This window comes from Gadus chalcogrammus, chromosome 2, assembly GCF_026213295.1.
Source record: "Gadus chalcogrammus isolate NIFS_2021 chromosome 2, NIFS_Gcha_1.0, whole genome shotgun sequence".
NCBI classification, from domain to species: Eukaryota; Metazoa; Chordata; class Actinopteri; order Gadiformes; family Gadidae; genus Gadus; species Gadus chalcogrammus.
The window spans coordinates 3,547,300-3,573,884 of NC_079413.1; the positions used below are offsets into that span (position 1 = coordinate 3,547,300).

Consider the following 26,585-nt stretch of genomic DNA (forward strand, 5'->3'; position numbering starts at 1 on the left):
GGTAAAGCCTAACGTTGCTAACAAACTAAATGAAACTCCTTGCCTATGTTACGAAGAAATAACTCGATATTGCGACAATGTTGGAGGGAGTACAGGTATTGGCGCTTTCAACAAATACCGGCACATTGAGATGTTGGGGAGATATCGACAAAGTGGGTTAAGGCAAACAATAGAACAGCTAGATAAGTCGGGTAGGTTCAGGAAAGCACATTACCAGGCACTTCTGCCATTTCACCATATTACAATATCCAAAATCGAAGACGATATCTATTCTCATACCACACACATCACCAAGTTCTCTGTTCTCCACTCTCCGCCGCCCCTACCTGCATCTCTCTCTCTCTCTCTCTCTCTCTCTCTCTCTCTCTCTCTCTCTCTCTCTCTCTCTCTCTCTCTCTCTCTCTCTCTCTCTCTCTCTCTCTCTCTCTCTCTCTCTCTCTCTCTCTCGCTCTCTCTCTCTCTCTCTCTCTCTCTCTCTCTCTCTCTCGCTCTCTCTCCTCTCTCTCTCAGTGAGAGTGACCTACTCGGAAAAAGATGCTAGAGCATGGGAAAGACACACGCACACGCAAACACACACACGCATGTGCACTCACATGCAGGTCTGACGTTGTTCAATCACCCCCACACACACACACACACACACACACACACACACACACACACACACACACACACACACAGTCAATGACAGATTTGTGCCATGCTGTGTGCGCGTCGCCTCTCATGGAATGCAATTACATCTGTCCTTGAGTATTTTCCAACTCAACAGCATCTCACATTTCTCATCCACTTGAAAGCAAGCTACGGCACGTGCGTGCGTGTACGCATGTGCACGCATGTGCGCGTGCGTGCGTGTGTGTGTGTGTGTGTGTGTGTGTGTGTGTGTGTGTGTGTGTGTGTGTGTGTGTGTGTGTGTGTGTGTGTGTGTGTGTGTGTGTGTGTGTGTGTGTGTAAGCCATTTTCTAATACAAGGAGATCCCAGTACAGCTGACTGTGGCTGTACAGAACTTGGGTGCATACACTATTAACAGTTAATCACATACCCATGTGTGTCTGTCTTTCTGTCCTTCTGTCGGTGAGTGTGTGTGTCTTTGTGTGTAATGACGTGTGCTTGCGCGTGGTCTTTTTTTATCAACTCATATTATTGTTCTGAGGATCAGCTGAAGCCGTCGAGGGACACGTGGTGGTAGCGCGGGGGCCCACCGGAGTGCTCCCGCGGTAGGGGCCGGGCCCTCGGTCCCTGGACAGCAGCCCTCTCGCCAGCCTCCTGGGGGCCTCCCTGAATCAATGCCAGGGCCTCGTTATACCCTTCGCCTGCGCCGCTGGGGACGGGATCCATCCAACCCGTGGCGTTGGCGAGCGCAGAGTGTAAAGTATTTTACTTTTTTTTCCCACCACACACAACCAGAAAACCCAAACGCTCACGTCGGTTCCCTGATTCGCCTCAAAAACCCGTTTCCAAATGATTCGCTTTTTCCTTACTTTGTCTTCCATTTCTAATGCATTTCTAATTTTAAAATGATTGACACCAAATAAAGTGCAACCTTTTATTTTCTAAGCGGCCGGCTCTTAAGCCCCGCCTCTCTTCAGGGGTGGGGTTCCCCCGGCTGTGGGGCAGGGGCCTTGTACTGCCACGCCCCTCCTTCCTGCGCCCCGAGAACCACTAGCACGTGGACGCAGCGCGGCACGGGGTGGAGAATGAGAGGGTGTGAGGGAGAGGAGGAAGATAAGGATGCTGTCACACAGGGACAAGGACAGGGGAGGAGGGGGGGAGAGGGGGAGAGGGAGTTAAAAAAAGGACCTGTCGAACAACCGTAAGGAGCAGACAGAGGATCTACCAAGGAGGGGGGCGAGAACTCTTGACATGTGTACACACGCACACGCGCACACACACACACACACACAACTCAAAGAGTGTCACTGCGGGCCGAGGAACAACCTTGAAAACAAGTTCAGCCTTACACACAAAACACACATAAACTCTCACACACACACACACACACACACACACACACACACACACACACACACACACACACACACACACACACACACACACACACACACACACACACACACACACACACACACACACACACACACACACACACAATGCAGGATTTATGGCCGAGCCATAGACTGTGATGACCGAGAGAAAAGACGCTTGGGGAGGGTGAGAGAATGTAGTTTGTGTTCCTTCTACGTTCTCCTTGGCTATTCTGTATTCGGTGAGCTACGGCCCGTTCTGTTCAGGGGACCCCATGAGACCAGTTCCAGCCAGTCCACTTGTGCACTGTAACAACCCCAACATTGGGCGACACTTCTGTCGAGGGTGAGTGTTTACATGAACGGGTGACCCACTGGGGGAAAAGGGGCGAAGGTATCGAAGGCACTGTCGTCATGGGCGTCACACCGACGTGCACAACACCGATTGCATCCTGTATAGCCATGCGCCGCCTATAAACTTTGATTATTAATAAGTACTCATCTGTGCGAGTGGATCACCAGTGCGTAATAACACTCCCTGATGAATGTCATTAAATGTCTCACAACACGAACATAACGTCTTCAAAACGCATCGCGGCCCGTCACTCATCCAGTTCCCCCTGGTTCATCATCTTCTAATGTTACGGCAAACTATGAATGCATCACCAGAGTCCCGTTGACACAATGAGGTTGCAGAGCAGTGACATGGAGCAGTCAAACCCTGGATTAGAACCAATCGGTTAAACCGCGACGTGGTGTGCCGTACCAGAAATACTCACCTGCCAAATGCTCTCCTACTATGCTGAATGGGACATGCCGCAGCTTTAGTGCTGACAGTCTGGAAGGCTGTTAGTCCACCAGCGGCGTTGAGCCCCCGGTGGAATGAATGCCCCCGCGTCCACACATCTCTCACAGGAAGGCACGGACAACTCCGTGGTGTAATTGGTCGCAAAGGGGAGCAATCCACGTACTTAGGTAAATAAAATGATACCGTGCCTTCAGCAAGATGAAGAGTGATCACTTCTTTACCGATAACTTAATCACAAATAGGTGAGTCACCATTACCCAGAGTTGATGTATGCATGGATCATGGAGTAGGAATTTTAATTGTGATCTCAGCTTAATCGTCTTCATTAACGTTTTAATTGGTATGAGAGGGCAACATGCATACCGTGAGTTGATAATGTCAATGTCTTGAACTTAAAGGTATAACATGTAACGTCAAACTTCTGAACTTAAAGCTATTAAATGTAAATTCAACCTTCTGAACATAACTTTACTTTCCCAAGATTACTTACTTAAAGCTGCTATAAGCAGTGTGTGCTCGCCACATTTTGTTCAGATGAAATCGTGTTCTGATTCAGCCTAATGGTTCTGATGCATTTGGCTCTCTGGCAATGGCCAGTTGTCAAACCAACGCATGAGAACCATGAGACTCAGCCAAACACTATTTTTACAGCACAAGTAGCTGATTGCAGCTTTATGTTGTTTAGAGTTGGTTAGATGCTTATTTTATTCATAAATAGAATGTTACATTTATGCGGCAATTTGTTTACATTGCTAGTTGTGTTGATTAAATTCTATTTACTTTAATGTTTCTGGTTTGAGCTGAACGACTGAAACTAACTACACCCCCCTCGGGGATCAATAGAGTGGTCTGTATCCGTCTCTGTATCTCGAACCCGAGTCAGTGAAACTGTTTACTGCAGACCCGGCCTCCCATCTCTGGGATCACAGCCTCGGTCCTCTTCAGTGACCCGCTAGCGACGCCTCCAGCGAGGGGAGAGTGCAGGTCAACGTAGGGTGTGCTAGGGCCTCGCCCTGAGGCTAGCAGGCCTGCACCGAGAAAATAAACTAGATATCAATTATGCACTGATTAATTCATGCTTTTATATATATAAGCTTGTTTGAATAATGTATCACATGTTTCTTGTCACTTCATTTGCATTCTAATCAACCCCTGGAAGTATGTGTGTTTATGTACTTTGGATCTCAATTAGTACCGGAAATTAACATTAAATGAGGGGAGCTTCTATTTAATTTGCATTATGCATAACAAATCAGCCTGAAAATAATGGCTGTTGTGATTGTTGTAGATGATTGTATACTTATCTAGCTTGGTGAGACACCTAATCCTTCGAGTTAGTTCGGTATGGAGTCGTTACGGGTTGAGTTGAAAGAAAACCGTGCACAGAGTGTTAACTGCTCTATCCTTTTCAATTAGTGTCCCACACACACACACACACACACACACACACACACACATACACACCGCACACACACACACTTAATAAAAGTTAATTCTCAACTCTGTGACTTATCACCGACCTTCGATCTACAGAGAAAACAGCGAAAACATTGGAATGGAATCCAACAACTAGTTCAATGAGGCCATGGCTGCGTCTGCGGCGGTGATTCAGCATGCGTAGCGGCGTCTCCCTTGTTGACACCCGGCAGAACGCTTCTCTCTCAAGGACACGCTGCCTGAGAGCCACTGCCAACGCGGGTTGACAGGAAGCAGTTGTTCCGTTTTAAAAGTTTTTAACCTGAAGGACACCAAGCATTCTGCCCTTTTAAGGAAGTACATACAAAGTTTGTTAAACACCCGCACTTTGTGGGAGTTTAAATGCGTGGTAAAGCAGTAAATAGATGGTGGGAAGCATGGGCAATCATGGGCACCGTGCTGAAGGGTCACAGGTCACCCGCTCATATGTGTGTGCCGCTTGGACGCTATGAAAAGAGAGCTTAGGCTACCTTTATGAGGTTGATTTAGAGGTTGCTACAGTATTTAAAGGGGGCGTGTGAGTCAAAGGAGCTGTCAACTTTAAGGAGGTGACTTGTAAACCGCATTCGGTGGCTGACGTGGGTGGCAAAGTAATGATGAGACACAGACACACACAGACCCAACGAATATGTGCTGCTCAGCATCACCTGAGGTGTCGAGAATCTCAGGCTTCACAACAATTCAGGAATATGACTTATTTCAGAAAATATGAAAGTAATGTATGACTAAATCGAATTGCCCGGGTGACCAAAGTTAGAAACAAATTATACAAGAAGGATGAATCAGTATCAACTGATACAAAGTACCAATGAAGCCAGGAAAGATTTTCATGGCGGTTTGATCACCCAGACAGCTATAGCCGTTTATGATAATATATTTTTTTTAGAAAAAGTCAAAAACAATGTTTTTGTTCCGTTCTGTTCATTGACAATCTGAACAAGAGCACCAAAACAACTTGACTTTCACCGGCGCGTGGGCCTGCGTGCTTGGATGCTCCGTCTATATATAATCACCCGTCCCTCGCTACATCAGCTGTTTGAGAGGTACAAACACTACTTCCACCGTCCCTCTTCAGGGAGCGCTGACCTGACCGCAGGCGTCTCCCTGGAGCCGCAGCTAACTCTGAGGACCCATTCATCAGCACTGACCCTGAACCGCCCACCACCACCCTAACCCACTTTCTGCCGTTCTCGCCACCTCCTCCCCCGCCTCCTCCTCCACTTACACATCAGCGATGTTAAATCGTCGTGTCGCAGAGTTCCTGAACATGAATGTATCATGACAACTGGATACAGTGCGCCGAAAATGAAGCCTCTACATCATTAAAGATTGCCTAAAGACGCCCCAGATATTCTGTATCAACCAGGCCATCGAGCATACACATCAGCGCCGGCAACTATGCTGTTGATGACCCTTCGGTTGGTTGAAGGCCCAGCATCCCAGGCATGCCACGTACACCCCTGGAGAGACGCATCGAGTCTGTCATCTCCCAATCCCAACGGTAAGGCCTTTGAAACCCCCGCAAAAGCTGCACACGTTCACATTGAAGTATTCACAAACATCATTAAAATTTAAAAATAAGTGTTTTCCTGTGTTTTTATTTGAGACTTAAAACACTGCATTAAACATTGAATAGGGTAGGCTACAGTATCAACATATGTCGAAAGGCCTGTATTCCTTCCAGTTTGCTTCATCTCAGTGTGGGCGGGCTAATAGGCACTAGTTTTGGGTTGTAGTCAGCAAAAAGCTTATCAAAAATATGCAGACAAGGAAGCCAATTAGAGCCGGCTTCTTTCAAATTACCACACTGCACTTGCCGGGCTGTCAACTTTATTTTTTTTTAATACAATCTTTTGTTCTCCTGCCTTTTCATCTATCTTCCGATCTCTCATTCTCTCTCAGTGTTCTGCCAATTCGAGTTGCTCGATGTAACGGCTGGAGAGTCGGCCATCTTGAGCACATTCTTTTCCCTGTCAAGATTTTAAGATTCCTCGGCTTGGTTCTGCGCTCACACGCGGCGGCAGGAGGCCCGCCTCGCTACGTCACTGGCATGATGCGGAACGACACCTTGAGGACTACGTGTTAAGAATTGAGTGCAGATGAAAGAAGTAGCGAGTGCAGACGGTTAAAAATGACCTAAAAAACCAAAATAGCTCTTAGATTCAGTGCAACACTGAAGTGCTGCAAGACCGGGGAAAAATGAAAGAAACAACAGAGGCGATCGACAGGGACGTGTTCACTGGGAGATGATGTCAAAGTACCCGACTGACATTCACATCAAGTCCTTATCGGCGTTCTCCGCCCAAACCAATGTGTTGAATTTATAACATGAACGTATTATTTATTAATTAACCCACAGCACTTACAGCAACAGAAGAATACTTGTTAAAAACTCTCTGGGTTATTTAACCTTGGTTTAAAAAAAAAAAAAAAAAGTGCTTGAACAAATTAATTGGAAATTGGATGAAAATCTTGCGGCAAATACATGGGTCTTTGTCTGCGTACAGGACGCATCAAGGACACGGCCTCCCACCCACTGACATGAACAGGCTTGTGTTCTGAGCCTCTTCAAAGCAAACCAAGGTTCTGACGGCTTCAACGTCTGAAGGCCAGAGAAGCGTACCACCGCTCTGCCGAACAAAAACCATGAGCGGTAGCAGCAGAAGCAGACGACGCAGGACTGACTTTATCATGAAAGCCTGGTTGCGAGGCGTCTTGAAATCACCCTCTGCTCCTCCAGCCAGGAGCGACGATTAAAATTAACAGAGAGCGAGCGGGTGAAGAAAATAAAAGAATGTTTACGGCGATGAAAAAACCAACAAAGGGGCCTCCGCCGTTTCTCTGTCCCTCCTCTGCCGTCGATGCCTGGCTGCGGCGGCTCGTGTTCAGAGCTTGTCACAAAGGCCGAGTCTTCCACTCCATCTACCAATCCGTCTATCGGACGCCTCGCCTGGCGCTACACCACGACAATTAACATGGACTTCACGGTCCACGGAGCCCTCCCCCATAATGGAGGAACGGCGAGAGAGAGCACCGCGGCGTGGGGATATTTAATTCATGTCACTCTCTCTGCCTGGATACGTCCTCGCTCCCTGTCTTTTAGCACAGCTCACTGCTCCCGACATAGTGCGGGGACGGGCTAAGCTACGCTACGCTAGTGCTGCTGGGGAGAGCTGCGCCCACCGCGTGCCGTTCCAATGGAATTGTGTTGCTGGGGCTAGGGAGGGGGAGGGGGGAGGGGGGGGGGGGGGCTCTGGGTGGAGGGGGGGGCTCTGGGTGGAGGGGGGGGGGGGCGCAAGCCTAGTTCTAATGCGATTGCTTGCGTACACTGCAGAGTAATGTGTGGCGGTGGTGTGTGTGTGTTGGTGTTTGTGTGTGTTTGGGTGTGTGTGTGTGTTGGTGTTTGTGTGTGTTTGGGTGTGTGTGTGTGTTTGTGCATTGCTGTGTGTCTGTTTGGTAAGTTGGAGTAGAAAAGTAGAGAGATGGCTGTGTGTGTGTGTGTGTGTGTGTGTGTGTGTGTGTGTGTGTGTGTGTGTGTGTGTGTGTGTGTGTGTGTGTGTGTGTGTGTGTGTGTGTGTGTGTGTGTGTGTGTGTGTGTGTGTGCACGTGCGTGTCTAAATCGCAACAAAAGGCAATTTAAAGCAAAAGTAAATTAACTTTCACCTGTAGCATTAATCTTGCCTGTCTGTATGTCACTAAGCCCATCCTGTGAACGATGGACTTGCATGGTAGAACACATAACAGAACAAATTTACGTCACCGTTGCACACAACACAATAAAAACAAAATGTAATTTGCCTTTTTTCGTTTTGTCCCCAGATTGAGGCAGAAAGTCCTTCAGCACAGACATCTCTTCACAGAGCTGGGAGCCATCGTTTGGGCTCCTTCCTCTGAACTGCTCTGTGAAGCCTCTCCCAGCCATCACAATTGTCACATTGTGTTCCCTGCAGCCATCGTACATGTACCCCCCCTGCCGCGATCCAGTGTTGGTGCCGCCACCAACAGTGGCTGACTCATTGTTTTCCCATTGATGGAACAGAGCCTCATGTCACACAGTCTCAACCTCCATCCCATTCGTGAGCAGAGCTTTCCCGAGGTCCAATCGCTTCACAGCTCTGCCCCGTCCTTCAGGAAGCACAACATGTAGCGGAGGGGTAGAAATGACGAGTTTCCACAATCTTATCATTCAAATGGAGTGTCTGACCGTCATCTCGTAGGAATGCAGAAAATGACGTGAGCGCACGCATGTCAGACATTGAATTTCGAACCAACTGTAATTTGGGTTAATAACTATGCATTAACGACACTGGCGTAACTTAGCCTAAATGCTAGAATTATGCATGTCTTATATATTACATATTATTATGCTATTTCCAAATCAAGTTAAAGAGCCTTTTATCCTGCCTTTATGTAGCCATCATTGCATATGCAGTGGATGAAACCAAAGTGTAGCCTTTGACTCAACCATGCAGTGCCACCATGTCAGGTCGGTCAAGGGTTGTCTTCTTATATAGCCTCACACTGATTCCACTCGACTGGCAACTCATGAAAAAAAAGAAAACAGGAGCAATGGGGCCATTTTGTCTCCATACTGTCAGTAGCACACTAGTAATGCTATGGCATCCAGCAGAAGCTGAGTGGAGCAAGTGTTTTGGTAATGACTACAGGAACGGGCCCAAAGAAGAAACAAGAGAAATAAATGGCAGGTCGACCTGAAAAATGAACATGTTGTGAAGTGACATTGACAACTTCTTAGGAATGCCTGAAATGTCCGACTGACAAGTCTCACATTGGGATGGAGGGTGAATTTCAAAGTCAATGGACTGTGTACAACACAATCTGCAGTTTTCCATTGAAGGAAAATTCAACAACATCCCAAATTATTTTTGGATTGAGTTAAAATTTTAATTAACAGAGACCTGTGGCCTCCCAATGAGAATCACTTTTATCCGTATTACTACAGGACATTACTTTCAAAAGTCTTCTCAATTGCAGTGCTGTAACCCCGAGAATCAAGGGTCAACGCAATGTAAACATTCACAACAAGGACAAACTTCGGGGAACTAATAATGGACCATAATTAAATATGAAAGTTTTTCTTGTTATCTCCCACTCGCTGTCTCCTGCTCCAACACAAGTGTGATTGACAGGTCCTTCTGATGGGAACGGTTTGGTTAATAAGTAACTGTCAGACACCATGATGTGAGGTTTGCGATTTGTACAGAATCCTCTGTGATGGACAGAACTTGTTTGCCTGTGTGTAGCCTCTCTATCTCTCCCCCGGGGTGAAAGTTGTTTTGGTTTTTCAGAGTTTGGTTAAATGTAGGCCTACCGTCATTCTGATTGGTGATTTCTTTGTTTTGAAATGACAGTGGTTACTGACTCCCGTGGATGTGCTATCAGCACGCAATTAAGTGAAGCTCAAGCTGCGATGACTGAAAACTCTGGTTTCCAAAGCTGTAACGACACTGTGCAATGCATTTTGCTGTACGATGTCTACAGCTTACAGCAGCTGACAAGCATGAAGGCTGCAGACTGGATGTTAAATTAATGGGGATGGCAAAGCAAGATCGCGGACAGGCAATGCAACAGACCGATGGACACGCATACACATGGACTAACAGAGGGAAAACAAACACACAATGCAAACAAACATGATACCCAACGGATTAGTGTGATGCCAGCAAGGCTGTTGTTTGGTTATCCTTGTAATGACACAATGGAGTCACGAAGCAACCGCACGCGGGGGAACGCGCACACACACACACACACACACACACACACACACACACACACACACACACACACACACACACACACACACACACACACACACACACACACACACACACACACACACACACACACACACGCGTGACTCATGAATGCAGACAGTGTTATTTTGACAGAGATAGCAAATAAATAAAATATAGTTAGATCCGAAGGAACATTTTGAGACCACCAATGTGTATTAAAAAAAAGTAATCTTCTTTTACTCATGTATGTTACGAAATTATATTTCTGAAATCCTAATGTGCACGGGCAGCATATTTGTTTATTTTCAATTCCAGTCAGAGATGATTAAAACAATGGGAGCTAGCAGCGAGCAAGCCAGCCTTTATCTATCACGGTCAGGCTGCAAAACATGAGGGGAGCCATTGTTTGGTACTTCATATGCCTGGGAGACATCAAACCACACAGCAATATATCCAAACGGCCAGACAGGGAGACAGAAGCTAGGTATGATGAGTGTGAGTGAGACCATCGAGAGAGAGACAGAGAAGGAGGAAGACAGGAAAATGAGGTGCAGAATGAGAACACAGCTCTGTTTCTCATGATGTGAGGCATTCGTTCGAAAATGTATTGTCTCAGCGGGGCACGGAGGCCCTTGCTCATGCAGAGGAGAAGCGCATGCACCTATTGGTATTAAACTGCAGTCTGTCTGAATGTGTGCGCACGTATGAGATGACCCCAAGCGGGCATACAAATGCACAAACCAAACAAGCAAGTCAAAACAAGCCGGTTACAACAAGCGGGGTTAGCATAGGGGTGGGTATTGCCAAAGAAGTCACGATTCGATTCGTATCACGATTCACATGCCACGATGCGATTATATCACGATGCATCGCGATACTTGAATTATTGCGATGCATTGCGATGCATTGCGAATTTTCACTGAACACTGTTAAAAAAAAATTAAGCCATTACCAGTGGCTGACTGGCTGTGTATGATCTGGATAGTGTGTTCAATTGATAACTCAAAGCAACTCAATTCATGCATAGCTGTATTTAATGAAACGACTATTACTGGATACACTGACAAGAAGTGCTAAGGATCTATAAAACTTAAAATAACAAAATAAGGATAATCAGTGCCGTTTACATGGCCTCAGTGGTCCTTTAAACCAATGAAATGAAAACATTCAAACATTTCCCCTTTTGGAAGTAGCTGCCATTATAACAACAATATCATTTCATAAACATAAAGAGGACAAACTGATGCCACAAAAAGTGAATAGGCTTTATAAAACTATATAAAAAAATAAAAAAAAATTTTTTTTTTTTTTTAATTATTCATTTTTTTAAATTAATAATCGATTCTTGGCGTCAACAATCGATGCAGTAGATCGTGAAAATTAGAATCGCGATGCATCGTCATGACGATTATTTGGCACACCCCTAGGTTAGCATGTATGTTATTATGAGGAAGGTTTTTGAGAAGAACAATTTGCCAACTTAATAAGGTATCTGACAGCACTGTGCCAAAGCCACAACACACCGTCAACACACAAGGCACAGCCAATTAGAAGCTTACACGCTAATTACAATATGTTTCGCAGAGCGAACGTTCTGCCGCACAACCGTGAGAAGGGAATACTGCTCATTATAGTGGGGACGTATCGGCAAACCTCTCAATTTCAATCAATAAACGACGCATAGTCTTTAAGAGGCTGTTGTCAACTAGCATTTAACCGTTCGGAAACTCTGCTTAGACATCTTTCTCCATTTTCCTTTACATCGTGACAGCAATCAATAAGTCAAATGACCTGAAAAAAAAAAACAGAAAGAAATGTGTCAGTGGCTTCCGCAGCCCCTAATGAGCCCGTTGAATAATTTCATTTGGCCTGAATTAAAGTATTCAGTATAAATAGTCTGGCTCCCAACGCACACTGCCCGGGCACTCATTGCGCACGAGTGGAGTCTTCCACAAGGCTAGGCAGACCTTCTGCTTGCGAGCTGGCCATAAGTTTTGGAAGGGTGTCTTTGGGGGAAGCTTGAAAGGAGGGGTGGGAATCTTCAGTTGGATACGTTCAAAATCTATAGTCCGGCTGGTTTCTCCAGATTGACTACCCTACCTTTGACCGGTAAACTTCGTCCTATGTTTATTATCCACCAGTCAGAGGACCCCAGGGGCGAGGGGCGACTCCGACAAACACACCCGGCGGCGGCGTGGCTAAAGGCAGGGTCTGGCCCCAGTGCGCCGCGCCGATCCGTACGGCGACAACACACGGAGGAAGACTCCATTTTAGCTCTGGCTCCGGGCTTAATATTATGGTCTTGAACGGACGATGTGAGCGGTCCGCCACAGCTTGGTCCAGCTATGGAAAATCTAACCCTATGTCTGTTTTTTGTATGATCTACCAAATAATACATATAAACAGAGTAGAGCGAACAGGCCACGTTTTTGAGCATATAGGCCTAATCTGCATCGGCTATGGCACATTTCAGCCCATGGCGTGAACCGAGAACGCCTGCATTTTTCTTCTACCATGAGATCAAGAAGACCATCAACACACAAATATTGGATTAAAGTAATAGAGGCTGCGGAGAGGGCTTTAGAAGATTAAAGTGAGTTTCCCGGCAGTGTGGCTCAGTGGTGAGTAGTGCTGTCACCAGAGGGGAGCCCTTGATTCTACGTCAGCTGCAGTGGGACGGGGGGGCATTCGTGGCGGGGGTGGAGCAGTTGGTGCTGGCTGTCCAACGCTCCTCGGTTGTTCAGATCGGGTCAAACGTAGAGGACGAGTATCCCCTGGGGCTGCATGAAGTGTCAACACTTTGACAACTAAGACCCTGCGCGTTCCTTCGGCGGGACGATATCGCCCGTTCCCCCTTGCGGAGGAAACACTAAATATCCATCCAGATTGTTCTTGTCCGCCCATGGTTTATAGGTTAAAGCTTGTACATTTCTGCACAGTAAAGGGGCTGCCTGTAGGATTCAAGAACTATTATTTGAGTCTAATTTGTGCAAATGCAAGAGTCATCCTTCAGCTTTGATGCCGTGATGATATCCTTTATCAAGTTGACCTCTGTAGGAGACGATTTTGATTCAAAACACTCCCGGCTGACTTGTGACCAATCGGGGGCATGTCTTCCCTGATTGGTTCGAGGAATACCTCTATCCTGTCAATCACAGATTCATGAATGCAACACTTCTCAATTGCGCAGGGAGGGATGGAGGGAGGGAGCAGACTGTTTCAGGCTTGCACATGGACAAGCATGCACATACCAACATCATTGTGAAAGAAATATCGTCAAAATATAATAAGTATCTTGTCTCGTTATTTTTGGCTGCAACAAATTAAAAAGGTTATCCCCCTTAGACAGCAGCGTATGCAGTTAACATGGATTCTTCATGCAGTAAACATGGATTTCAGGGTCACACGCTACAAGTGAGTGAGGCTTTAATCAGATCCAGCAGGATCTTCTCCCACTGGAGCAAATCAGTTCAATCAATAGAAAACCTCAGACGGGTCGGACGGGCGTTAGGTTAAGGCGCTGAGGAGGAAGGAGAAAGTAAATAGGCTTGAAGTGTGGGAGATCACGAGAAACACACAGCTCCTGCCTGCCGCCATTGGCCCGGCCTGATTGGTGTTTGAGCGCGAGTCGATAACCATTCAGCAGGGCAACTGCACACGCATGTCTCCAGCAGACGAATGGCCGTGCGGCCAGAGCGGAGAAAGATGGAGTGTATGAAAGAAACATCAAAACAAATACCAAATAAAGTAAGGAAATAAATATCCAACATAAATGTATTGAGAAAGTACAATTCGTAAAGAGGTCAAGTACAGCATTTTACGCAAAAAAATCTTTTTACGCAATGGTACTTTCATCCTATTATCATATTACCTTCAAAATGGTCCCATCAAGGGGAAATTGCTTAGTATGCATTTCATCCTCATAATCAATAATGTGTTCTTTACAATACGGTAAAGGGATGTCTTATCGAACAAAGGAATGTGATTTATCGAACAGATCAGGGCAGGAAGATACTCGAATTAAGGAGAGAGAAAGAGAGAGCGAGAGCGAGAGCGAGAGAGAGAGAGAGCACAAGATGACAGGAGAGAAGAGGAGAGAGGAGATGAGTCATAACTGGTTCCTCTTTTAAAACTAGGGGGAGCTCAGAGAGAGGATTCTCTAGGGTTGACATGGAAAAGGCTTCAACTGGAAGCCAACCGCTATGAGATTAGTCTCAGAGTTCAAGCACACAATCACACACACACAGGGTCCATCCATAAATACAGCATTATTATTTTTTATCCATGTGGGTGTTTCACACACACACACACACACACACACACACACACACACACACACACACACACACACACACACACACACACACACACACACACACACACACACACACACACACACACACACACACACACACACACACACACACCCTGGAAGGCGTGCCTGACCATGAACCATAAAGGGACCAACACACTTGGGGCCTTCCAGCTTGGGAGGGGTAATTATGGGAGTCGACCGTCTCCTCTGCACATTTCACTCTAGGATTAGGGCGGACTGAGTGCCCAAGCAGCAGCACGGGAAGGCTGGTATTAACTAGTACATCAGGCCTAACCTGCCCACTCACAACCTGTAGTGAAGACAACAATAGTCTGACAAATCATGGGATAATACCATGGACTTGACTGTCAAATACATCGATATAATACGTAAAATAATTAGATGTCTGCATAGCCATTTAATGAACTACGCTTACATCACCCACACACACACACACACACACACACACACACACCCTCCATCTATTATAATTCCAAACCCTCCTCCATTTCTTTCTCTAAGCCCCCTCCCCCACCACATCCTCCTTATCTTTCCATTCCCAGTTTCCCTATGGTTCTTTTCTATTTCCCATTCAAGACAGGCACAGCTCCCCCAACCCTCCCAGAGCCTATCTCCCTCTTCGGTCGTCAGGCACCCTCCTCTTCCTCGCCCTTCCCATTCTCCACTAATGATCACCTTGCCTCCTCTTTGCCTCCCCTCATGCCTGTGCTATAACCGCCCCACCTCAGACTCTGTGTTGGGTTGCAATGTTGAGAGAGACTGTTGTATTGTAATCCAAAGAATAGGCAATAATGCTGTGCTTTGATCCATTCAGCCTTCCAGAGAGGTCAACAACAGCGCTGGTCAAACGCTGGTCAAACGCTTTCCATTGTAGTTGGTTCTGAAACCGAAAGGAGGAACCAAACTGCAATTGCAATTTGAGTTTGGTCCCTTTTTATATTCCAGTACATCCATCCAATCAACCAACCTATCCATCCATTCAATCTATCATCTAGCCATCCACTCATCAAATCAACCATCCATCCATCCATCCATCCATCCATCCAACCAACCCATCCATCCAATCAACAAACCTATCCATCCATTCAATCTATCATCTAGCCATCCACCCATCAAATCAACCAACCCATCCAACCAACCAACCCATCCATCCATCCAACCAACCCACCCACTCATCCAACCAACCCATCCATCCAACCAACCAACCCATCCATCCAACCAACCCATCCATCCAACCAACCCATCCATCCAACCAACCCATCCATCCAACCAACAAACCTATCCATCCATTCAATCTATCATCTAGCCATCCACTCATCAAATCAACCAACCATCCATCCATCCAACCAACCCATCCATCCAACCCATCCATCCATCCAAGCAATCAACCAACCAACCATCCATCCAAGCAACCAACCAACCCATCCATCCAACCAACCCACCCACCCACCCATCCAACGAACCAACCAACCCATCCATCCAACCAACCAACCCATCCATCCAACCAACCCACCCACTCATCCAACCAACCCATCCATCCAACCAACCAACCCCTCCATCCAACCAACCAACCCATCAATCGAACCAACCAACCCATCCATCCAACCAACCCATCCATCCAACCAATCTATCATCCACCCACCCATCTCACCGCCATGGTGTACGCACCTTGTCGGCCATGATCATGGAGGATCCCCCATGGATGCCCAGGATGGGGATGAGTGTCTGCGAGGAAATAAAATCCAAAATCTGGGCGATGGCCTCCTGGTCGGTGCCGTCGCCGAACACCACGCCGTGGATCTTGGTGCCGGACATCAGGTCGCACATGTGCGTGATGATGCTCTTGGGGTCCGTCTCGTTGACCAGCAGCGTGAGCACGTTGACGTCCACCGGCTCCTCCTTGCTCCACAGCGCGCGGATGTCGCGGTCCGAGATATAGCGGGTCCGCCCCAGGATCACCGCGATGTTCAGCACCGGCACCTTCTCCTGGCCGCCTCCCCCTCCGCCGCCACCGCCGCCGCCCCCGCCCCGCTTCTGGGCGGAGGCGGACCCGGCGAGGAGCGCCAGCGCCGCCACGAGGACCAGCGGGAACAGAGCTCCACATGGGGTGCCGCTGACGCTGCTGCTGGTACAGTTGTTGGCGCCCGTACCAGCGCTCCTGCTAGGGCTCCGACGGGTCCTCCTGCCGCTGCCGGCTGACATGCTGACCGACCTCTTCATCCCCTGGATGGAGGGAGAGGGAGAGAGAGGGGGGAGAGAGAGGGGGAGACAGAGAGGGGGAGACAGAGGGGGAGAGAGAGAGAGAGAGAGACAGACAGAGAGGGGGAGACAGAGACGGTGAGAGAGAGAGAGAGAGAGAGAGAGAGAGAGAGAGAGAGAGAGAGAGAGAGAGAGAGAGAGAGAGAGAGAGAGAGAGACAGAGACAGAGGGGGGGAGACAGAGAGGGGGAGACAGAGACGGAGAGAGACAGAGAGACAGAGACAGAGACAGAGAGGGGGAGACAGAGAGAGAGAGAGAGAGAGAGAGAGAGAGAGAGAGAGAGAGAGAGAGAGAGAGAGAGAGAGAGAGAGAGAGAGAGAGAGAGAGAGAGAGAGAGAGAGAGAGAGAGAGAGAGAGAGACAGAGAGAGAGAGAGAGAGGGGGAGACAGAGAGAGAGAGGGGGAGACAGAGAGAGAGAGAGAGAGAGAGTGAGACACAGACAGACAGACAGACAGACAGACAGACAGACAGACAGACAGACAGACAGACAGACAGACAGACAGACAGACAGACAGAGAGGCCAGGAGGAGGAAGGGGTGGAGAAGAAGAAACAATTCATGTTAACATTTTTATTTACAGACAGCAATATAAGTATTACTTATTTTTTCTTTTTAGTAGTTATGACAAAGTTATTCAAGCTATTAACCCTGCATCGCACACTGAAAGAGAATATGGACACGCAGAGGAGAGAGAGAGAGATAGCGAGAGAGCGAGAGCGAGAGCGAGAGAGAGGATATCTTTAAGACATCGTAGGTAGGGGGTGGATAAGGAGGAAGTGGCGGTGACTAAGAAGGATGTAGTTTGTGGTCACGATTTTTTTTTGCAGGCGGATTATTCAGGAGCTGTCCAAAAGACGTAGGCACAGTTTCTCTTCCCTTCTCTCTGTAATTAGTGGCCTTAGCATCCAACGACAAAACATTCAGCAGCCATTATTATAACTGCGGCGCGGTTTGTCTCCCAAAAGCCTTCCACACTTTGTGTTAATGGCTTGATTACGATGGCAAATGTGTCATGTTGAGATAAAGAAACTGTGCCTTCCTCTCTGTGTGTGTGTGTGTGTGTGTGTGTGTGTGTGTGTGTGTGTGTGTGTGTGTGTGTGTGTGTGTGTGTGTGTGTGTGTGTGTGTGTGTGTGTGTGTGTGTGTGTGTGTGTGTGTGTGTGTGTGTGTGTGTCTGCTGATCGTCATTGGATCGAAGAAACGTGTTTACGCAAGTGCCTTAATGCGTCACATTTTAATTTGAGAGAAAGTGAATGGTTTCAAGGTTCTCTCGTTGCCATGTCTGTGTTAACAAGACTCATTTCACCTTTCAATTTGCTTGATTTACTCTGTACCAAGCAGAAAACTTCTCGAGGAGGAAGTAGTTCAAAACGGTTCAAAATCTCCACTGCTGTCACTCCGAATAGAGTCCCGGTCGGATACGTTTGGGTTTCCGCGACGACACAAACATTAAACTGTCCCTGCTTTCTCTGCGAAGACAGCTCAAACAATGGATTGCCTTTTATTTTATTATTTTATTTTATTTTATGACGATGTTTCTATGAAGCACTTTGAGTCTGCCTCGTGTATGAAAAGTGCTCTATAAATAAAGTTGCCTTGCCCATTCCAGGAAAGCCCTACTGGTGGCAGAACCAACAGAGGGGAGATGGGAACCGCGTAAAGAGCAACGGAGTCCAGAGCTCCAGCCTTAGGAGCAGCACTACTGACTAGAGGCTCAAGCCCGTGACGTCGTGAGCTCCCCGGATGGACACGACACAGAAGCTGCTTTAAACAGTATGCTGGGGAAAAAAATGACTTCAGCCAGAATGATTTATTATAATTAACTCTGAACCTGTGTGACACACACACACACACACACACACACACACACACACACACACACACACACACACACACACACACACACACACACACACACACACACACACACACACACACACACACACACACTCCCATGGGGTAAGACGGAGGTAAATTACATAAAGATGGGATGGGAGGCAGTTCAGAGAGGGGGAGCTATTAATAGCACATGGCTCCTCGTATGGTTGAAGACATATAACACGGGGGGCTGCCCTTATCAAGGAGGTGTGTTTGTTGTGGGGTGTGACAGATAGAGGAGCAGAGGGGGGAGGGGCTCCTCAGTGTGCACGTGTCTATGTGCGTGCATGCGTGCGCAAGTGTTTCTGATTCTTTTCGGTGTGGTGCCAGCAGGGTGTGCGTGTGTATCTGATGGGAGGGATTTGCTTGAATGCTGTGATGCCAAATCGAATGTGTCTGTGTTTGTCATGTGTGTGTGTGTCATACAGTATGTGTGTCATATGTGTGTGTGTGTGTGTGTGTGTCACGTGACTGTGTGTGTGTGTATGTGTGTTTTGTGTGTGAGTGTGTCTGTTGTGTATTTGTTTTGTTTGTGTGTGTTATGTATGAGAAGCCTTCCTGTATGAGAAGTTCAAGTCAGTCGGCATAAAGGAAATCATGGGTGGAGCACTGTTAGTACACATTGCTATGTGTGCGTGCACATGACTCTGTGCGCGTGTATACGTTCTTCACTTTGCCTTTGTATAATATAGGACCACAGTTAGTTTGTGGCAGTATATGGGGTCTTTGCTCGTGTGTGTGTGTGTGTGTGTGTGTGTGTGTGTGTGTGTGTGTGTGTGTGTGTGTGTGTGTGTGTGTGTGTGTGTGTGTGTGTGTGTGTGTGTGTGTGTGTGTGTGTGTGTGTGTGTGTGTGTGTGTGTGTGTGTGTGTGTGTGTGGGAGCATGGATGGGGAGGTTAAGGGGGGGTGGGGGGGGGATAGAGTGGTACAACAGAACAGAGCTGAGGAAGATCTGAAGCGACAGTAGTTAAAGCACCAAACCGAGCAGAAGAACACAGTGACATCACCGGAGACAGCACACACACACACACACACACAAGCCCACCCACGCACACGCACACACACACACACACACACACACACACACACACACACACACACACGCAAAGATGGTGCTCCTTCGCTAACTTGGACATCCAGTGTTTCCAGAGACTCCAGCGTTGTGCATGTGTCAGAGCTATAATAGGGGGGCAATTGTCGCCCATGCGTGAAAATAACAGAGGAGGGTACACCTCAGAGTCCAGTATAGTTAGGTGTGGCCATCAAAGTAAACAAAGGCACAATATTGATTCTGTATTATGATGTGAATGTCTACGCACGAGTGTATGTGTGCGTTTGTGTGTGTTGGGCGATACCTACTCTTAAAACCTCTCACCGAAGCATTTTGGTGGTGAGAGGTGGTTAAACCGTAAATAACAAACGTATATTATTAGGGAATTTTATAAGGTCTGTTTACAAATTGCCATGAGCTTCTATGCTCTCCTCTGCCACCGTGTGTATGCAATCTCCTGAGAATCAAGTATTCCCCATTCTGGTTTCATACATAAACCCATTAATATTTCCAGTATATGCCTACCAGGCATGCTTGAGTAATAGACTAGTGATGAATTATGACCTTCATAAGCTTGCTATTCATAACTTGGTTTTAGTAGGCAAGGCGAGGCCTATAAGCCATAAGGAAATTTTAAATCAGCATTATATCTGGGAATGGGGTTCAAACGTGGTGCTTTTGACACACACGTTTCATCAGGAGATGGAACGACATGGCCAGCCGTCTTGAGAACAGCGATAGCATCGTTTTTCAGTTTTTCTCTCCATATTCTGCGCGTGTAGCAATACAGTTTGAGACCTAATATTACCTTCCTTACTCATGTGCTCATCTTACTATTTTTTTTTGAGGTTGTGGAGTATGAAGGAAGTCTGCATTTTATAGCTTGTGTTCATGCATGTTTATATAAGCTAAGCTCTGCACATATATCGAACAGAAAGCCATAAAAGGTATCGGATGTATTTGAGCAGAAAGAAAAAAATTGGAGTTCTATCCGGCATTTAATTGAGGATTAGCAAATCAAACTCAATGTATGCTAAAGGTCATTCCTTAAGTGTGCCTTCATTAAGGAATTTGCTCTCACAAGCAACACGCATCCAGCATGTTGCGTGTGTCGGAGTCTAAAGCAAGTTTTTTCAAACATGCATTTTATTTTGTTCTGCATGGCAGCCGTCAGTTTTCATTGGTTCGGACAGGGGCCATCCCATTCCTATTTTGGATGTAGCCCATGCGCAGTGATAGTGCAGCGAGAGAGCTGCCATTGTACGGTGTTCACTATCACAGGCCCGTGCACATCCCACTGATTGGCTGACGTCAGATCAAAGTCTCTGACCTGAAATAACAGCAGTGGACAGCGCGCACGACCCCGGATCAGTGACATTTAGTGACATTTGAATAAGTGTGAGAAAAACGAATCAAGCGCTAATAACAGGAGACATATTTTGAGATGGTTTTGGTATCATCTTATTATAGAACGGTGATAGATTTTTCTACAAACACAAACACACACGCACGGATGGGATTCTTACATGGTGCTGTGCTCAACAACGGCAGAGCGCGAGCAGTGAAGGCACGGCGCCATAAAACATGTGGCGCCCCCACCAACCTATAGACGCCTGATGGATTCACTGCCGAAGCCACCACTTTTATTAGTATGTGCACAGCATCATTGATATGCTATTCCCCCCCCCCACCCCTGCCACACACACACACATGTGCACACACATACACACACACACACGCCCACGCACGCACACACACAACCAATACATCACCTTGCCCCTCCCCTTGGTGGGGAAAACCAGCCATGAATCTAAACACTGAGGTGATCAGGAGAGTCCTGTCTCGTGGGATTTATGGACCTCCACAGACCCGTCGATACGGTCTCCTAATATAACATGGTACGCAGGAGTGCCATTAGAACCCCTCAACACACACACACACACACACACACACACACACACACACACACACACACACACACACACACACACACACACACACACACACACACACACACACACACACACACACACACACACACACACACACACCTTCCACCTCCTACGACTCAGCCAGATGGAAGTCTTGATGAAACACACCGCAAACTTCCTTTTCTGCACTCTTGCACTTTTACGTTCTCGGTTCCACTGGAATTTATTTACTGCTACTGAACGGGCATATTAAATGTTGCGCCACCGCTTCCCCGTTTGGGCTTATGTTGCTACAGTCGGAGTGGTCTATGGTGGCTCGCAAAGGAGCGGGCTTCCTTAACACCGCGTCGCAGCTGGCCGACCAAGGATCATCCGTTAAACCTCAACACTCTGCATCCAAGCAAGCAGCGAAGGCAAACCGAAAAACAACCGCTACGTTGACGGCGGTCAGACTTGATAAGACTGGGGACTGAAGGCTGCGGCTGACAGCATCTACCGAAGCACCGGGTTTAACCCCAGGAACTTCTGAAGACAACGTATTTATTGAACTTCAGATTTTTTTAATACAATTTGCAATTAACAAAAACGCACCAGCTGCTCTCTGAGGTTAGCGGAAAGAAAATATATTCTTTTAAAACATTGCCCCTGAAAGAAAATACTGTTGTTTGTTACTGTGGTTCATTAAAACATCAAGGGCCCACTGCGGGCCACAAAGCGCTACGCTAGTTGATGGTTGTACCCCGGTGTCAAGCAAAACGCCTGCACAGGAAACACTGCTGACCCCAACAAGAGTTTAATAAAGCCTCAGACGTCTACACGGGGGTCAGCTGGCGACAGCTTATGTTGTTAATATCAGACGTGAACATGTGTTCTCTAGCATAAAAAATAACTATAGTTTTACTGACGCACACGCTCGGTAAGAATGAGATTGCGCGTGTACATGGACTGACTTGAGGGCAGATTTCTCAACATCAACCGCTTAATAACAAAAGAGGGTTTCCGGGGTCAAACGACTCGTATTAGAAATTAGAAAACATTGCGTGGTTGTCTGGCATCTTTTAATATCTGTTTGAACCATATAAACCATGGGGTTTCACAAAGTACTAGGCCTAGACAAAAGCTGCAGCTCTCTGGAATACATGCTAGTTGTTTTTAGGTGTTGTGCCCGAATGCCCAAGTGCCCAAATGCACTGGAACATACGGTTCCAAGAACAGCTGACCTCACACGGGGCAGTCGCTGCTTATTGTGACATTAGCCGGCATTTGCCTTTGGAGGATAATCAAAAATAGCATCGTTGCTAGCACATTATTATTATTATGTGCTAGTCACATAGCATATGCTCTAGTCCTTAAAGCCTCTCAGAAGAAGTTTATCTTTTTTCACTGGGCTAAATGTGCAGGGAGATCTCTCAAGGGTTTGTGTTGGGAGGGGGAAGGGGCTGAATAATACATTTCAGTGGCGGCAGGGAGAGATATAAAACTGGCGGTCCTCGTCATTAATAACTGCAGTGCCATCCAGCAAGTTGCTGACATTGTCAGGGTGTAGTAACACCTGTGAATGATGATACAGGTGCACGCACACGCACACAGTGTGCGTGTGTGTGTCCGGTGTGTGTGTGTGTGTGTGTGTGTGTGTGTGTGTGTGTGTGTGTGTGTGTGTGTGTGTGTGTGTGTGTGTGTGTGTGTGTGTGTGTGTGTGTGTGTGTGAAGCTAAGGAAGCTAAGGAAACAGGTCAAATCTTTTCCAATGTGTGATATAAAGTATGACTGCAGTCAGAGTCATCCAGGCCATTGTTGATGAGATTATTCTTATTGCCACAGAGGGCTGTGCAAAATCTGACTGACAAAAGAGGGATATTTTTAGTCTCCTAGTCTGAACTTTGCAGCATCGGAGGAGGAGATGGATTTAGAGAGATGGACGCGCAGAAATAAGAGAGAATCCCCCAAAAATGTTGAGAGATGAACAGAGGCAGAGATAGAGAGATAATAATTGTGTGTGTTAAAGAGAGCGAGAACAGTAAAGAAACTGAAGAGAGAATGGGTGTTAAGAGAGAGAGAGCTGTAGAGAGCCCGGTAGAGAGGTAGAGAGAGAGAGAGAGTGCGAGATCGAATGGGGGTTTGAATTAGAGAGAGAGAGAGCTCCATCAGCCAAGTTGAATTGAGGCGATTTGTTGCCACACAAAAGCTACCATTCTTTGGCACAACAACAGTAAATTATGTTTGGCAGGCACGTCTAAGCCATGGTTCTCCCTCTCCCATGCGCGTGCGCGCACACACACACACACACACACGAGCAAACGCACACACACACACACCGATCAAGGTCACACGATTATTTTCCAAAATGAGCCTTTCTGAATTCGTAGACACATGGACATATGCACTTTGAGAATGCATTGTAAAATATGATCACCACACTGCAAACCAACACTATTCATCCCAGCGCTCCACACTAGTGCTGCCCTAGCTGAGGTCCCTCTCTTCAGCGGCGTTCTGCTCATGACCATAGGGTCCGACAGCCACATTACACACCCGTCAGGTTCACATGCGCAACTTGGGTTTCACACCTATTAATAATTCATACGGCATTACCTTGAAAAGACAATAAATATAAATGGCTGTGCCGACATACCCATATTGGTTGGTGCTTCATCCTAAATGGCATTAATATTGAATCAGTGCAGTGCTCATAGTCTAAGGATGGATGTTTTATTTACGTGGCAAGGCTAACTTAGAGGAGAACGCTATACTGTATGTATGACGCAATGCTTGGGTTAATTGGCCACGCATGTGTGCATTTGTGTCTCTGTATTCAATATATATGTTATGTTTTCTTTCCATCTATCCAAAACGTGGATGTATCCATCCCGCCGAACTCCTTCACCTGTATGCCCTTCTGGGCTAGGAGACAATTATATGAGGTCAATGGGTTTCTTTCATTTTAAAGATAAGTCGCTATAATCATCCAAAAATATCAATTTGTTGCCGGAGATTGCACTCCCAAATTGGCAAAAGTCGCACAGTCCCAAGAAGGTATACAATCAGTAATTGCATTCATAGCCTAAAGATGTCTAGTTTGTCCATACATATCTTGACCCTTATCGCTGTCTTTTAATCGCTGTATATTTGAAATGAAACAGACTACTGAATAATAATAAGTAGAGGCTGGCAGAGCTAAGGCCTACTGCCTTTCATGCTATCCTTGCTGCATCTCTTATCCATGCGAGTGAGCCTTTCTGCCTTCCACCGTCTTTCTGCACACCAAAGCTCAGGCTGTAATCTGCACTGAGGCTATGCATACTTAAAATACACACATGATGAAGGTATGATATGATCTGGATGCCATCCCTCTTCAATAGCTCTGGTGCAGAGGTCTTTCCACATACTATAAAGATGGCTTTGGCATTGCAGCGATGTTTCAAAAATATTCTGCCCTCAATCTTCCAAAAATAAATGGAAATGGGTGCTTCCCAGAAACACAACTTCCCAATTAAACCTGCAAATGATGCTTCATTATTGATACAATGTGGATGGGCTCAACATTTTCATTTATATTTAGTTTTGCATGAATACATAATTATAGTGTAGGCTTAGCCGTCATATTATACCTGATTAAATGTAATACCAGTGATATTGCAGAGATATGTTTGCTCAGTTGCCGGCCCATGTATTTGCTGATTTCTCAAATCAACTATTAAAACTGATTGTTAGAAAACCATTCGCATTAGCATAGTTGCATTAGTGGAAGCGCCTTCATTATCTTCATAATGGATGCTATGCTCCTACTGTTTCCTGTTGTCTTTTTAACTTTGTCTAACTACACTATTTAATGCATCCACTGCACGCATGGCATGCCATCACTTCCTTCATCCACTTCCAGCGATTCCTCTTCCTCTACACAAGAGAGTTGTTCTCCCTGGCTCATCCATCATCATCCGTCCCTCTGTCCACCGCTGCATCCACCACCAGGGCGTCCGCTTGCCGTTGCATCCCTCCTCCTACACTCTCAGTTCCTCCATAGTGTCTCCCATCCTCTCTTATCCTCTGGAGAAAATCACCAGCTACTCAAGTAATGCAACAGATAAACGCCTTTTTGCAATTACACTAAAAAAATGTGTGTGCATTGCAGTTGTTAAGGCAATGCTAAACCACACCTAATTAAACACGCTCCAACTATCTCTTAGTTCTTCTGTGTCCCACAAAAGATGGAAGCCCGACACTGTGCTGCATCATGTTTTGATTTAGTATGGACAATGCACAGGGGGTTACATAACGGCCCAGTAGAGGATGTCAACCAGGGACTGAATTGAGTGTGTCAGATCATCATTCAAGTCGGGGCCAGACCACCCTTAGCCGTGCCCCATGCACTTCTTTTGCGGCAGAATGCTAAGGATGCTGCCCTCTCTTTAATTGGCTGACGTGGACTAGTTGTTGGCCCGGGGCGATCAGAGAACATGTTGGTCTCGGGACAGCAAGCATTCTGCAAAACCATGATTTTCTTGCACTGTAGTCTAACTTGTCCATCATTCTCCAACCCAAGTGTTTGAAAAGCCTTCATTGCTCCCTTGGCAAGACCCTAGAAAGCTGAACCCTACGATCATCACCATATATGATACTGGCTTTTCTCCTCCCCAAAAAAAGTCTTATTGTCAGCGAATCCTCATCCTCACTGTAAAGACCGCCGTATATTCACAACCCAACGATGGTATGGAACTGTTAGGACGATGCGGTGGCTATGGGGGGCTCCGGGTTTGATGCTCGAAGGCTGCTGCCAATCCAAATTACCTGCCTGTTCCTGAATGATGCGGATCTGTATTAAGTAGGGACGGGAAACGGCAGGGACTTCACCATACGATTTTAGACAAGGGTTTTGAGTGCCAATACCTTATGCATTGCGTTCCTCTAAATGTTTGAATATGTAAATATTGCATTACGCTAGCATTTTTTTTGTGTGCGTTTGTATATTTAGGGTGGTAGGTTTAATGTTGGAGTTAGGGTTCTACAGGTCTGTCGTGTCAGCCATTGTTTTGTAAATGAACTTGGCCGACAGACCAGAAGGAAGTTGTTGTTGATTGTCTATTGGCAAATGTACTACAGTGTCCTCTGTA

General features: G+C 46.6%; 1 protein-coding gene across 1 annotated transcript in view; it reads right to left on the reverse strand.

Annotated features, from left to right (window-relative positions):
• The window catches only part of LOC130403915 (glutamate receptor ionotropic, NMDA 2A-like), a 102,268-nt gene that overhangs the window by 72,017 nt on the left and 3,666 nt on the right, over positions 1-26,585 (reverse strand). The window contains exon 2 of the mRNA XM_056608452.1: positions 16,031-16,585. Coding sequence (XP_056464427.1) covers positions 16,031-16,585 — 555 coding nt within the window. The remainder of the gene's footprint in view (positions 1-16,030; positions 16,586-26,585) is intronic.